At 40.7% G+C, this 15,647-nt stretch overlaps 1 protein-coding gene across 4 annotated transcripts in view; it reads right to left on the reverse strand.

Moving 5' to 3' along the window:
- Positions 1 to 1,516: 1,516 nt before the first annotated feature.
- Positions 1,517 to 15,647, reverse strand: part of LOC147142377 (vitamin D3 receptor B) — a 29,863-nt gene continuing 15,732 nt past the window's right edge. For all 4 annotated transcript variants that reach the window (XM_086040779.1, XM_086040776.1, XM_086040777.1 and 1 more), the window contains exons 4-10: positions 15,363 to 15,493; positions 13,551 to 13,747; positions 13,102 to 13,201; positions 12,357 to 12,537; positions 9,606 to 9,757; positions 9,037 to 9,153; positions 1,517 to 7,886 (exon numbers count right to left, since the gene is read on the reverse strand). In XM_086040779.1, the coding sequence (XP_085896905.1) occupies positions 7,633 to 7,886; positions 9,037 to 9,153; positions 9,606 to 9,757; positions 12,357 to 12,537; positions 13,102 to 13,201; positions 13,551 to 13,747; positions 15,363 to 15,493 (1,132 nt within the window). In that variant the 3' untranslated portion in view covers positions 1,517 to 7,632. The remainder of the gene's footprint in view (positions 7,887 to 9,036; positions 9,154 to 9,605; positions 9,758 to 12,356; positions 12,538 to 13,101; positions 13,202 to 13,550; positions 13,748 to 15,362; positions 15,494 to 15,647) is intronic.

The raw sequence follows: 15,647 nt of genomic DNA on the forward strand, positions 1-15,647 counted from the left end.
TACGTGCCACCACAACTTTGTGGTCACGCTGTCCGTGAGCGTCTAACCGATGCCAACTGCTCCTGACCGGCCTTGTCACAGGTCATCAGGTCAGTGATGGGTTGTTTGGCTCATTGGGAAAGAGGCACTACCCTCTAGTGGCTAACTGGTAAACTGCATTTATTTCAAGCCGGTCATACAAATAAAACCCACTCAAGCATCCATCCTTTCTCGAAATACTGCTCATCCAGGGGTGGGCATAGCTACACTGAAAAGAAAAATGCTGGTGAATTGACTTTATTTCATCAATTGGTGGCACGAAATAAAATCATCTGGAACCAGATGTTTTCACTACGTTACATTATGTAACAACTTTAAAAGTGTATCTGTATCTAGATTATTTCAATTAAATTTTAGTAAATTCAACACATAATTGTTTTCGTCCTGTAATATTTATTGCATTATTTTATTTCCCCCGGGAATTGGTTCATCAAAGTGTGTTTTATTCAATGATAGCATTAAATAATTGGTAACTTAATTAGTTGTAAACAAAATAAACCATTACTATACAAATGAACAATTTTACAAATTTAATAATTGTTTGACTATAATTACATAATTATGAATGGAAGAATTAGAAATTAGCTAATTCTAATGTTCCATCCATCCATTTACGGAACCGCTTATCCTCACCAGAGTTTTATTATTTAAAGATATTTTACATATAATTATTGTACTTTTTAACCTCATCCACAAAATACCCGGCCCACCCGTCCGTTTTCAAAATCAAATGTTGCCCTTGCCAAGGGAGGGGAAACGAAAACTGGTTCTAATTTGATTCCTGGGAATCATTTGACTGCTTCCCTGACAATTGTGCTGATCTTGCCTCGTAAATGAGTGATGACGTCACCAGCTGTAGTGTATTTTGGTTGGAACACTTTTCAGTCTCTAAGTTTTGGCTATATTCAATGTGGAAAGGTTGATACCATGCAGGGCTACTTGCAACACTCATAGATGCGTTGATATTTATAATATCAGTTGCATGGTTTTCATTCCATTAGAATTGATAGGAAAAGGGAATTACAAAATTCTTAACTAATTCCCCTCCCTCTCATTGTCCAACCCTGGCTTAGCCCATTGTGGGTTATGGGGAGCTTGAGTCCGAGTACACCCTGGACCTGTGCACGGTTGATTTCATAGCAGAGGTCTGCGTGACTGTGGCTCAATTTCCCATATATTCTTCTTTTGACCACACACTATTTGAGAGTGAGGCCTGGATCCAAATAAGTGCACTTGATTTTTGTTTTTGCTATATTGTGTAGTGCGGTGATTCCCAACAAACATGCGTTTTGGTTTAGTTTTAGACGACAGTGAGACAAGATTGTGATTTTCAGTAAACTCAAATACATTTTGTAACATTTGTTTGGTGGCGTCCCGTGAGATTTTTCTAATGTAAAATATTTGCTTTGGCTCAAATTAGGTTAGGAAACAATGGTGTAGTGTATGTACGTCAAAGATTTCACACAGAAGCACAATGCACTGTACAAGTGTTTATTTTTGATTTGCAAAACATCAGACAAAATAATATTACATAAACACCAATTTATAATAGAAAAGAGCTCTTTGAGGGAAAAAAAAAAAGACACAAAAGATAAAATTGCAGTTACAATAAAATTTAGGTGATTTAAATCTTTCTGATAACTAGAGCCAAGCGTGACCTATACATTAGGCCTTTTGTGGCAAATAGATTCAATCAGTATGCGCGCATTATATAAGATTACATTAAGTGCTTTTGTTGGTTTAGGTATTTTAATTGAATTTGGCAAAATTTGGCTCCACAATAAAGGAGTAGAATTCAATGCCAAATTCGTAAGTACTACGTCATAAGTCAGATTCTCTCCCAGTCACACATGTTGCTGGGGAACGTGGTGTCCCTGCAGTATAAAGGTCATATGGCACACAGCTCAGGGTACAAGTCGCCATGGCAACAATGTTCCGCTTTATATTAACAAAAAAAAAAAAAAATCTTATTTCATTCAGTGTTTACCTGAAGCAGTTTGACATGAGTACGAAAAGTGATCTCTCTCCAATGAGTACCACTACGTTCCTATTGGGGGGCAGTGGGGGATGCGGGGGACGACACTTTGGACCATGCCCGCATTATGTAGTGTCGCTAACTTGGTGATGCTTGACGATTATCAAAAAAAAAAAAAAAAAAAGGAAAAGAAAAAAGAAAGAAAGAAAGAAAGCAGCATTGCATGTACTATGTCACCTCTTCTAATTCCCCTCGTCGGACCAAACACGGGCCGGGAATGACACAGGTAAAGGTGTAGACCTCAGACAGAAGATGTGATGAGAAAGAAAGGGGGGGGGGGGCATAGATCTGAAACTATGCATATAATACCAACTTGGGCTACCACACCTCTCATTGCTCCATCAACTTCTTGAGTCCCTCCGTTACTTCCCTAACAAATTTTATCACCTCCACAGAGTCCTCGCCCAGGTTTGTCTTTACACTCTACGGTGGCTTTAAAAAGTCTACACACCCTATCAAAATGCCATTTTTGTGATGTAAAAAAAAAAAAAACTTTTCCACTTTCAAAGTGGAATGATGGCCTGTAGGAGATGGCTGACACATGATGGACAAAGCCAGAACTTGCCAGAAATTCTTGTAGCGCCTTTCAACGTCAGGCGGGTTTCATTCATTTTCGTGGGATTGTTTTAACTGGGCAAGCAGCTGTGTAGCTGTACAGAACTGACTAATCACATTCAAACTTTTGTGAAATAGCAGTCAGTGCACACCTGCTAGAATTTCAAATATTGTTCTTGTAAGATTTTCCTGACAAGTATTTCCAAAGCTTTAGCTTTACTCTGGAACACAGTGAAGACAGTTATTGTCAAGTAGAGAAAATATGGCACCGCTGTGATTTAGATAAATTAATGTACAGACCAGAGCAGAGAAGAAAACTGCAACATTGAAAGGATTGCAGCGATTTCTGGCAAGTCAAGGCTGCATCCTACATGTGACAATTCCCATATGGTTTTAATGGTTTAATGAAAAAAATATACAAAGTGATCCATTCTCGCCCTCTTTTCACAAAAATCTGGTCTCTTTAATTAAGTGTGTAGACTTTTTTTTTTAATTCCACTTTCTAAATATACATGCCAAAGACAATGTTGGAGAGAGAAGTGTAACCTCTTTCTAGCCAATATGAGCCCCGCTGGTGCAGGCACAAGATTGAATAAAAACACTCCTGGTATTTGTGCATTGAGGGGTGAAAAAAAAGGCAATGCTTAGTATGAGAAGACAACTGTACACCGACAAACAAACTGAAAAAAAAAAAAAAAATGAACGACTTCATTAGCTGGACTCTCCCAAAACTGTGAGATATCTCTGAGGTAATCATTGAAGTATGACTCATTAGACAGCAATAAATACCAACATGAATACAAACATTACAAAAGTAAAAACTGAAGCAAATGCTAAAGCATACATTTTGAGCAAGAGGTAGGTTTTTTTTTTTTTTTTTTTTTTTTTTTTTTAGGTTGCCTATGGTGCACATCCATTGTGGACACTCTTCGTCTTAAGAACTACATTAAGTTGATTCCATTACAATCCCTGTCGTAAAGGCGGGAACGAAAACTCAAAGAGAACGTGTGGGCGGGCAGACGGTTATCATACCTGCTTTATGGACAGGATTTGTAATGGCAACGGTCATATGAACAAACTTTCAAAAGAGAAAACAAAACGAACTGTAAAGCTTGCTGGTGATAGTGTACCATGACGTGTATATTACAGGTATTACGGTATGTGGCGTCGCCAATGTTGAGCCGAGCGCTGGTCTCAACTAAGAACGGACGCGTGTCATCTGCGGTGGGCCTCCATTGCAGTAGGATTTACAAGGTCCAGTTTTCCAACAACCACCACAATGTTACAAAGGTTCGAAGCAGCTTTTTATGGTGAAAACAAACAAACAGGAAAACCTCATGTCGACACGAGCGGATCTATGATATGTACAATGTGTCGTAGTAATGAACACCAACTTCTACGTTACTTTCGTCCTCTAGAATTTTCCTGTTCAGCTCAGAAATCCTCACCGAAGAACTCTCGGACCCTGTTCTCGTGTGGAGGGAAGTCTCCCTTGTGGCACTTACACATCCCCCAAAATTCGCTACTTGGATTAAACATACATACAAAGAAGTATTAAGACTTGCACGGAAAAGAAAATCAACAAGAACGTCACAAGAAAACCTTAATTTATGTGCAAGTTGTAATGTTAAGACAAATAAAACTTTCTCCAGAAATTGCAATTGGTGATACAATTAACAATTGTTACGCTTATAATAAGTTCTTCTTGTTAAACGTTGTTGCCATAAAATTTATTTTTATTCCTCACAGGTTCTTGGTCAAATTAACCTTGTAATATTTCCGCTTTCGGCTATTTTTAAAGTTCTTTTTTTTTTTTCCTCCGTGTCGACCTAATACTCCTTTGTACAAATCAACACTGCTTTTCTATCTTAAAAGGAAACCAGAACCAGAGCTACATACAAAATGTAGAAAACCTTCAAAAGGTCAGTATTCAGTTTAAAAAAAAAAAAAAAGCATAGCATATGTCCATTAGCTGTCCTGACATTTGATGCACACGAGTGGTACTGCCTAAAGTCACCCAATCCTCACGTTTGTGGACATGAGCATACTGTGAACGTTTGCATACTGGACTGGATAGTTCACCAACCAAAATCATTACATTAACTGGGAAATATTTAATACTACATCCCCCAATGTGGTTGGATTGGCACAAGTTATCAATTGTAGAAAGTTAGCCTAAAGCCACAGTGACAAGAGAATGGTCCCTGCTGGTGAGTCAGTTTGGGCTGCACAGTTTAAAGCGACAATGCTCTCGGATGAGGAACAAGGAGCAGCACGATGGATCCAAAAGGTCGCCCTGAGATGATGTCAGTGGAAGCGTCAGAAAGTCTGGCACAGGAAGCCTGCATAGCCAATCTCAGAAACTACTTTCGCAGATGTGAAAAATTAGCGGCGAAATAGCTTGAACGCAACGCAGCGGCCACCCATGAAAATAGTCCGCACTTGACAGGAAAGGGAGTTCTGCGCTCATATGACCGACCGACCAATGAACGTGTCGGTCGACGGATATTTCAGACGTGCATGTGACATACTAAAAAAAAAATTTTTTTTTTAAACTTGAAATGCATCAGATCATCTCATGGACACCTTCCTGTAATTATACAGAACGAATCTTCAGAGGTTATCGACAGGCAGCGTTCACCTTTGGAAAGGAGCACCAACAACTGTGACCAAACGGGGAGACAAAAGCTTATCGACCAATGAACCAACCGACAGATCAGCTTCATTCGTTTCGAGTCATTTAACCATAGCACCAGATAATAGACGGACCTCCTAAGTACTTCCTCCTTTAAGGGGTTCATAAGCCATCAGAACGTCACGTTGGACTTGTCGAGCGAACGGTCGATGGCACGATAACAACTGGAAATTGGTCAGATACTCAACTGACCAAATGTGACTAATAGTCAAACTCGTCAGTCGTTCCAAGAGACAAGTGAGAGTAATCAGTTGATCACAACAAAATTCAAAACGGCAATATTCTATATTGCATATTTTTTTATACATCAATTTAAATACTATTTAGAATTCTCTTGCATTTACATTTAAATCTTCATTACATTTGCTTTACCTTGGTACAAAGTCATTTTTTATTTGCAGTAAGTGTCCTCATGGAACAAAAAAAGACAAAATACATAAAGATTTGTTTTTTTTTCTTTTAAAATTACAAACTTAATCTGGGGCCGGGAGGATCCTAATATTCTGAACTTCTTTTTGTAAAACGAGGTATTTCTTTAAAACATTACGTCTTCATTCTAGTAATATTTCGACTTTGACTTATTTCCTTTAAAATATACAATGTTATTCTTATCACATTGGAATATTCTTTTTATGATAAAACATTTTCACAAAATTCTCATTTATTCCTATTAGCATTCCATAAGCCTTTCAACATTTCAGTCTGAAAATTAGTCATTTTTTCTCTGCTTTTAACCGGCTTCTCTAATGTTATTACAGTTAGCACATTTTTTTTTTTAATAGTTCCAAATTCACAACTTTAATCAAAATTCTGTTATGAATACCCGCAGAACGTGCACTCCCACTTACTTTATGTTCAGTGAGTACATGGCTCAGCTCTGGAAATTGCATACAGTATGACTGTCATGTACTGCATTATCATGTCTTTAGACGATACAGCCACTAGGGGGACTGAACAGCACACACACGAGCCATCTGGAGGGCCTTCGGGAGGAGGTGCCCACCAACCACAAACAACACCCCCACCCTAGCTCCCAGACATTCTAGAAAATTCACTTCCCAGTCACAAACGAAAGGGTGTGATCCGTACGGAGGTGTGGAGCGGCTTGCAATGCTCCACGCCCACTGAGCTCCGGCTATTCCACGAAGGAATAGTTGAAATTGTTTTAGGAAGATGAAGTGACATAAAAACAACAAAACACAATCCTGGAGCAATTATATCCATCCCTATGCCAACTCCAAGTATTGTATACAGCTATATATTAACAAGTCAGGTCTCTTACTGGAGCCTTAATTCACTAATCCAGTTAGAGTTGGCATTTAGCCCTTTAAAATCTGTGATATATAGTATATAGGCTTGAATAAATGGTGATACGACAGTGCTTAGTATACACACGGTAGCAATTAGCTATTTACAAGGAATAAACTATATAGCAAAACAAAATAAAGAGCAACAAGCCATGATGTTGGCTCGGTTTGATTGACAGTCTGCAGCAAAAAAAAAAAAAAAAAAAAAGTAGCTAACACATTTAGTGGCTGATTCTCACCTCCAAAAACCAGGCAAACCAAACTCCAATCTGCTAAATGACAGACTACACTCTGCAATCTAACCCGAAATACTGACCGTTTTCCTTCATGGGCTGTGAGGCTAGTCAGAGAAAAAAAATAAAAAATAAAAATAAAATCATTAGCATGTCGCGCGGCCGCATGCCAAAGAGCAGCAAGATGGTTTTCCGAGACGGTAGAGGACCATACCTTTGGTGAGAGATGAAAGGTTGGCATACATAAATATACACTGCCTTGGAGGTAAGCAGATGACCATTAAAATAACAACTTATAAAGTCATGCAGAGGCACTGGTTTCATCCAATAAAACGTCATCCGTACTGTATCTAAAGCATCCACAGAGGTGATAGAAATATAAAACAACCCCGGTAAAAAAAGAGGTAGCTCAACGGAATGGCTAAATGAATAACTGAGTGTGTTGGTTGTTGTTGTTGTTGTTGTGCACTGTGTGCGTACACAATATGTCCAGGCATTTGAAGCAGCGTTGATTTGAATAGACAAAAAAACACTGTAAAAGAGGCAGAAGTATGCTTAGCTTAAGTTGTACTGAATGTAGTTCCCTTGTTTACTGTCATTTAAACATCTGCTCGCTTTCCATAAAGACTCTTTAAAGAGACACACGTACTTTGACGTCCATCCAGATCATCATCATCATCATCATCATCAGCAGCAGCAGCGGCGGCAGCAGCAGCAGCGGCGGCTTCCTCCCTCCATTTTGTAGCCACATGGGCGCCGTCTCCCCCTTTAGGAGACCTCGCTGCCAAACACCTCCAACACCAGCGGGGTGAGCTGCATGCTGTGCTCGGGCTGGAAGGAGAGCGAGCGGTACTGTTTGGAGTGCTCCTCGTTCAGGCTGCGCAGGTCGGCCAGCTTCTGAATCATCTTGGCGTAGAGCAGGCTTCCTCCGGGGTGGTTGAGTTGGATGTAGGCCTGCAGGGTCTCTGACAGGCGGTCTTGGAGGGCTTCGATCCGGGCGTGGTCTTGCACACCTGGGCGGTCTGCGGGGGCGAAGGAGGGGTTGGTGTTTGGAAATATTTGCGGATGCTGCGCCTATCGATGGTTACAAATTGGGTTTTGCTCCAGAGGCTGGTTTTATTTATGGAAACTGCCATGTTGAATGCATGTATCAGCGGGAGCATTTCGCTGCAATTTTAATGAGGGTCTTCTAATTAGTTATACTGTATATGCTTGCTTGAATAAATAATGTATGTGTTATACGAGACGTGAGACCCTTGACTTGCATTCAGGTTTTGGATCATCATACAGGGGGGATGGGGGTGAATATTTATTTGATACATCCGCTGAATTTGCTGGTTTGCAATTTTTTTTTAGTTGCTCCGCGCAAATTACAAGCTTGAAGTCCCTCCACAGGTTTTGAGGCCTGGAGACTGGCCATTCCCATGACCTTACTTTGGTCTTGAGCCACTCCTTTGTTTCCCTGGCAGTATGTTTTGGTCACTGTCATGCTGGAAGAAACATCTACAGCCTACTTCAGTGTTCTTGCTGAGGGGAAGTAGTTTTCACCCAACATTTGAAAGCAGAGTACGTGACTTTGTTCATTGAACCCTCAATATGGTGAAGTCCTGTACCATTTGCAGGAAAACAGCCCCAAAACGATTCCAAATGGACTGATGTCAAACAGCTCAACTTTGGTTTCCTCTGACCACATTTTCTCCAAGACTTCTCGGAGTCATTAAGATGTTCACTTGCAAACTTAAGGCAAGTCTGGACATGTGCTTTGAGAGCAGGGGGATCTTGTGGGCACTGCAAGATTTTCGTCCATCGGGGTGCGGTGTATTTCGAACTTTTTTTTTTGCCTTTGTTTTGCTGGTATAAAGTATAGTCATGGAGATCCAGACTGAGGGCAATTCCACTTTGGAAACACTAATGCACAATAGTAAACAGTACGTTTACAGTACAGTGCATTGTTATTTAGCCATGTCTCTCTCAATTAAATGTAGATTGACGATTCAAGATGTATTTCAGATGATACAGACTTACAAATTCAGAAGATTAAATAAACATCCCCTCCACTATATTTCACTTTTTTAGTTACCGGTACTCTTTTGCCTCAGGAAGTCACACAAAAATGAAGTAAGGCAACCAAGTTCAGTGTCTCTCCTCCAATCAGCGAGCAGCACACACTACCTGGAGAAAGCAAGCAGATGGCCATCAGCAGTACATGTTCCTCCTCGTGTAGGCTGAGCTTCTTGAGGCCCACCTGGAACTTAACCAACGGCTCCAGCAGCTCCAGAGTGTGGCCCGCTACAGCACAAACAACAGATGTAACGTCGCATATTTTGATGATGTTCACCTGATGTTCATCTGGTGAGATGCCAAGCAGTATCAATAGTATTTACTAGTATAGTATAGTTTACAGTGGTTTAAAACTAGACTACATCATATTGCGGTGGTATCGAAGTACTGAGGAGTATTTGGACCGCACAAAAAATCATGTTTATATGTAGTCAGGATTATATTGTTTCAGTACTATACCTGCATGCTCCTCCCGTAGTATCGCCAATCCAGCCATTTCGTTTTTTTGTTTTTGTTTTAAATCTATCCAAAAATGCATGTCTCTGGAAGTTCTGTAAATGCCAGCGGTTCTTTGAAGCTCTCGGGACAGTCCCATTATCTACTATAATGGGCCATCGGGCAAAAACAACTAATGGCAGCGTGGCGTGGAGGAGTGTGCATGTGCTAGCATTTAGACTGACCTTTGGTGACATCACTGATCTGGTATTTAAAGTCGGGCGCACCGCAGCTCCAGGACATGTCTTCCAGGTTGAAGCTCTGATTTGAGCGCAGCATGATCACCTCAATAGCGCTCGACTTCAGCAAGGCGATTTGATCCTCTGCAGTCAGCTCTCTGCAAGAGAAGATGCTAATATGTTAGCGTATGCCAAATTGCCTCCTACTCTAAATGACAACAAAAACGGATACAATGATCACACTTTATTTTAATGATCCATGTGCACAGTGTTTCTAACTGACCAATACCTACCTGTATTTACTCGCATAATAACTCATGAGGTGTGTGTCAAGAATCGTCAACAAAACCCTGCCTCTCGCACGGTTAGTTGAATGTGTTAAGGAATGGAAATAGAATGTGGATCCAGGAAGATCCTTGGACTCTTGAGTCAAGGTCCGGGCTTAAGAGAGAAAAGTATAGGCGAACAAACATTCCGTAGGTAATCCAACCGCATCAATCACTTGCAGCCAGTGGCAATGACAACTTTCAGGAACTAAAGGCCTCGGCTCGTTTTAGCCCCGACTTTAGGGCGACCCCAAAGTGTGACACATTTCTTCCTGCTACCAAGCAGTGTTTGTAATGTGCGACAAAATGATGTTTGCAAGGACATCTTCAATGATAAAAAATATTGCAGTCCTTGAATCACCGAATGACATGATGACAGAATGAGATCACATTTAATGAACTTATTGCAAAAGTGACTTCATAATCTTGCTTTGGAAAAAAACATCACTTCATACTTTAGGAGGGGGAGGAGTTTCCATAATGTGGAGATTATCAACTTGTTAATAAGGAACAAAAACAAAAACAACAAAATGCTACACAGACCAAAATGTGAACTTAAAATAGAAAGTGGTGCCATTGTGACGCCAACAGCAGTCATCCGATTGCAGTTTTATAATGCATTGGCCATTACTCGGATGTGAACATTTTTTTCCATTTCCTCAATTAAGTGCTCCAAGTTTTCCCCGTTTGTGAGTCAGCTGGATTATAAAAAAAAACTTTTTTTTGCAGGAGGGGCAAGAACTCAGTAAACTTTACTGCATATCGTCGCTGTCCTGTGAAAAACACTTGTGTCCAATTTGGGAATTTTTTATTTTTTTATTTTTCACGTTAATGCAAGGTCTGTAACGTGGGAATACCATTCACATAAAAATAAGAACATTGAAAAAAAAAAGGTTTTTACATGATAGCAACGACATGCATTTTTGCCACCCTCTTGAGACCGCTTGAAGGACATTTTATTAGAAGTAAACAAAGAAAAAACATTTCTTAGTGATGTATTACTGAACAAATTTAGATACACGCTTGAGGTCACTTTCATTGGAGACCTTGAAACCTTTTTCCCCCCGTTGGAAATAACGTAAAGTGAATCAATTACAGTACTTCCAGGCATAAACCTCTACCATCATAAAACCTGTATTACCTGTACAGGCAATGTTTTGGGTAACGTTTTAACATTGACAACTGTCTCTGTGTATAAAACCTAGTCTAAAAAATCCCTCAATAATCAAACAAAAAAAAAAAGTCAAATAACTTATCCTTTTGAAGATGCCAAATATTGGTGGGGGAACGGGATGTCTGTGTGGGCGAGTAAACTTTTGCTGTTGGGTGGGTGTGTGTGCGTTTGTGTGTGTGTGTGTGTGTGTGTGTGTGTGTGTGAGAGAGACTACGAGCTGCTTTGTCAATAAGTATGGTTTATATACTTTTATGTTCAACATAAAAATACAATTGTTTTTATGAAATAAGAAGTATTTGTGTATATAACTGATATACAGACATTTCATTAAGTGCATTGCTCATATGGTAGTAATCAACAGCCAGATCAGTTCTAACGTCCATTTTCGGTTTTATAGTTAGCAATACCTCTGCATACTTGTGTGCCTTGGTAGCATCATCCACGAAAAGCTTACTTTTCTTTAAAATAATCTATTACAGTATATGCCCACTGTGACGTCTCACAAGTCATGGCTGATGACGGTTTTACTTCTGAGGAAGGAAACTGTGCTTGAATTCAACATTATACCACTTTTGGGTGATTGGATTTTAGAGGTTTCACTGTAATTGTATCCAGTTGTGGGTAGAGTAGCCCAAAAATGTTTAAAAGAATTACTTAGTAGTTAGTAATTACGAATGAGTAAGGCTAAATAAATATTTGGCGAGAAAACGTGGATATTCTTAGGAAGGCAGCGCATCATTAGCTGTTCTTTTTTGTAACCTAAGTAATAGGTTACTAAAGAATGTAAGGCCGGGGATGTTGTGCCTCTTCTGGCTGAGAGGAGGATGTCGTTGATTCCTTTGTTGTTTCTGCCATGCTTTACGTACATAAATGAGTGACTTTGAAAACGTTGCTTCTGTGTGGGCTGGGCTGTGGAGGATTAGTGTGTGATCATGCGATGCCGTTTCGCAGGTAAAATGGCCAAAACAGTGATGAGCCAGCACCCGAGGCATAAGTCTCTCTGACACACCAAAACAAATCGATCGCACAAGCAACAATAGATACATACAAATATGAGTAGTGGGCGGAATGAAGCTCAGTTTAACGGCATAAAATGGCACTTCTTAACAAACAGAGTAGCGGGGGTAAAGGTTAGCGCGGTACTCCCCACCTTTGAATTTATCTTTTTTTTTTTTTTTTTTTTTTTTTTAATATTGTCCTCTAGTTTAGCAGACAGCAAATGAAACATGACAATGTGACAAGGGAATGAACATGTACCTGAAGCCCGGGATCATCTTGGCAAATCCAATAACCTTCTGAATGCTGTAGGACACAAGGTCGGCCAGGTGGGGCAGCATGGAGAAGCTGGAGGCTTCTTCTTCACTGGAATCCGGGCTACTGCCCTGCTCCTGATACATCATCATCAAGTTGTTTAAGTTCATTTTGGTGTCGACTGATTCTGCAGCAAAAAGGGGGGGAACACAAACTCAGTGAATGGAACTATGGACAGCAGAACTGGAGTTACTGCGAGCAGAAAGCAGATGAAAGCTTGGATGACAGCGTTGAGAACACGTGAAGACCTTCAACCTCGCTGGGGTTATTTTCAGTCATTTGCTGGCGCTGCGCGGAGGCTATGTGACCGTGTCTATCGCTGTGTGCACTGCATTAGTGGCAGATGCATTAATGAACTCGTGTTTATAAGCGGGCGTCAAACGTCTGCAGGGTACGAGGCCTTCAAAGGATTTCCTCTGCATTCTCAGTAAGGCAGTACAAATAAATTACATAAGCCAATCAAATAAGAAGAAAAATAGCTGGCTTGAGTCAATTATAAATACTGCTCTTTTCGAAAACAGATTCAGTAATGACTGTATAAGCGCACGTCTCACATGTTCTTCTGATTTATGCAACTTTTTAACATAACATTTGCTTCTAAAGGCAACCGTACTGGAAGGTCTATTTGAATTATTACACCCAGCAGCCAATGTTGATCTGCGGGGACGTTTTCATAGAGCAAGCCGCTCACCAGGGGAGTGACTGAAGGAATCGGAGGAGGCGTCCGACAGAGAGTGGAGGGAAGCGGCTCTGCTGGCGCTACGTGTCACCGGGCCCTCGCGCACAGGAGGCTAGACATGGAGACAAAGAGCACGGCAGAATATTACAGAAAAATTGTGAAATATCACTTGGCCTTTTTTTTTTTTACCACAGTCCCAACATACGAGGTGAAAAAGACAAATGGCGCACAATGAATTACTTTAGTCTTGCGCTGTTTTGGGCCATATTTTTGTTGTTCATACAAATAGTGTACTGCAATACTGATTTTACAACTGTGTTCGTCATATCTGGTTACACTGCCATCGTGGGAACGCAACTCTGTCGTGAACAGGACCCCCTATATTTACTTTGCTACATGGTGACAGTGTTGTTACTAAAACGTTGCCCGTTTGTTGTCGGATTGCAGAATGTGACACAAACCCGAAAGCGGCAGAAGTCAGAGTAGGAGTCGTCAAAGGTTTTGTGGTGCGCCTCCACCAGGGTGGTAATGACTTGACTCTGTTCGTCAGTGAGCCGGGGTCGCCGCGCCTCCCTCTCCGCTTCGCGTTGGGCCTCCTCGTCCTTTCGCCGTTGAATGAGGTCCTTCTTCCTCTGCACTTCCTCGTCTGTCAAGATGACTGTGGCGGGGGGGGGGGCGAGTGCAAAGAAACAAAGTTGATCATCTATTTATCCATTTTACTACATATAGATTTATTTCTTTTCAAACAGTTAACTCATCTATAGGAAGGTTATCATCGCATCTTTACATAATGTAGCTTGGAGTGTGATGACAGCTATGTCAATATAGCGTTGGGCGAGGGTGTTGTTGTTCTCTGGAGGAAGAGAATGGGAGGGGACCTGTCCACATGGAGACCCCCGCTGCACTGAACAACTGAGAACATTGTCTTTGTTCTGTGGGCTCCTTGTTGTTCCAGCCACTGAATTAGCTCACAGAGAGCCAGAGAGAGCCAGAGTCAGCGAGCTGGCTGTCAATAGCATGCTGCTGTTTTTGGAAACGCAACATAACAGAGGTACAGGCCTAAGGTTCCTCTTCATATGCACGCTCACAATTATCCATACCACTAGTCTTGTGGAACTCCCCGCTAATGAACTTAGCTGCAACTGGGCGGTTTGGGGATAAAAGTGTTTTGGTGACAATGTGCGGATATGAGGACACAAAGTTCCATTTACTTCTATTTGCACACTCTGCATCAAAAACAAAGGGAAAGAAGAGGCCTCAGATTGTACGGAACAGCAGGTGTTTGAACTTCAGCTGGACAATAATTAGACTTTACAATGCGAGCTGACTTCACTAGTTCAAACATGTCAACACTCTAATGGGGGCAAAAACCCACCGATACCTGACCTTAGTCCAAATATTAGGTAATATTTGTAAAAGCCACCTCGTGACCCCCAAACACATTATAGTCCACTTTGATACTAAGGAGAGTAGTAGTATAGTAAACAATATTTCGTAATCACCGGATTATTATTTTTTAAAAGATAGAATTCTTTGGTATTCCAACAATATTTAGGGTTGATTTTCGCACTTTTCAGATTTCTTCTTTTCATGTTAAGTAAACTTTGTTACATTTAAAAGTGAAGCACTATTAAACAAGGCTTCAAACGGCTACCTTCTCTCACTAAACTACAAAAAGAATTAAGATAAAAAAACACGTTAGTGTTACAACAGCATTCATCATCTTTTTCTTCCAGCTTTTCTTGTTCTAAAAGCACAACATCATGTGTTACTCCTCACCCCCACCCACCTCCCAGACACACACACGCCCACTCGACGCACTCGATGTAAACAAGTCATTTCATTTCAATTTGGTTGAATCACATTACAGTTAGAATGCATGCATCTGGCATACATTTAGTACTGCAATGAACAGGATGACAACTGTAAATATCATTCAAACTTTCTGGTTGAATTTCAAACGTTCGTCAAAAATAATCTGATATCAGCGACGTGAAAGGCGCCCACCTTTTGAGGACCTCTGCTCTGTCAGACACTTGTATCTTTTTTATATGTGGATGTCTTGATTTTATTGATGACTATAGAGTTAATCCACATAATTCAATGTCGGCCAGACTGTAATACTGACAGTATTGGATGACACAACCTTTTCATCCTAATCCAAACTGGGGCCATGCTGCAAAGCGCTAAAGCACAATAGCCAGCGTAAACATTTACGGTAGTATGGCGCAAAATTCAGCACAATACCTTGCAACTATCTAGGTCATACTTACACTCTTTCATCATGCCAATGTCCACACAGCGTTTGAGCCGGCATGCCTGGCAGTGGCGCCTGTTGTCCTTGGTGATGGTGCAACTGCCGTTAAAGGGACACGTGAAGGAGGCCTTGCGCTTCATACTGCGCCTAAAAGGAGCAAAACAATTTTAGTCTGTTATTACAGCTGTCAGACATAAATATAAATATATATATGCTATGTTATTTAATGCTCCAGGAATTCACGTAAGCGGCACATTACGATGCATATTAAAAAATAATGTGCTTGCCCAAACATGTTGGA

This window comes from Filicampus tigris, chromosome 9 (assembly GCF_054856515.1).
Source record: "Filicampus tigris isolate MCC_2025a chromosome 9, RoL_Ftig_1.0, whole genome shotgun sequence".
NCBI classification, from domain to species: domain Eukaryota; kingdom Metazoa; phylum Chordata; class Actinopteri; order Syngnathiformes; family Syngnathidae; genus Filicampus; species Filicampus tigris.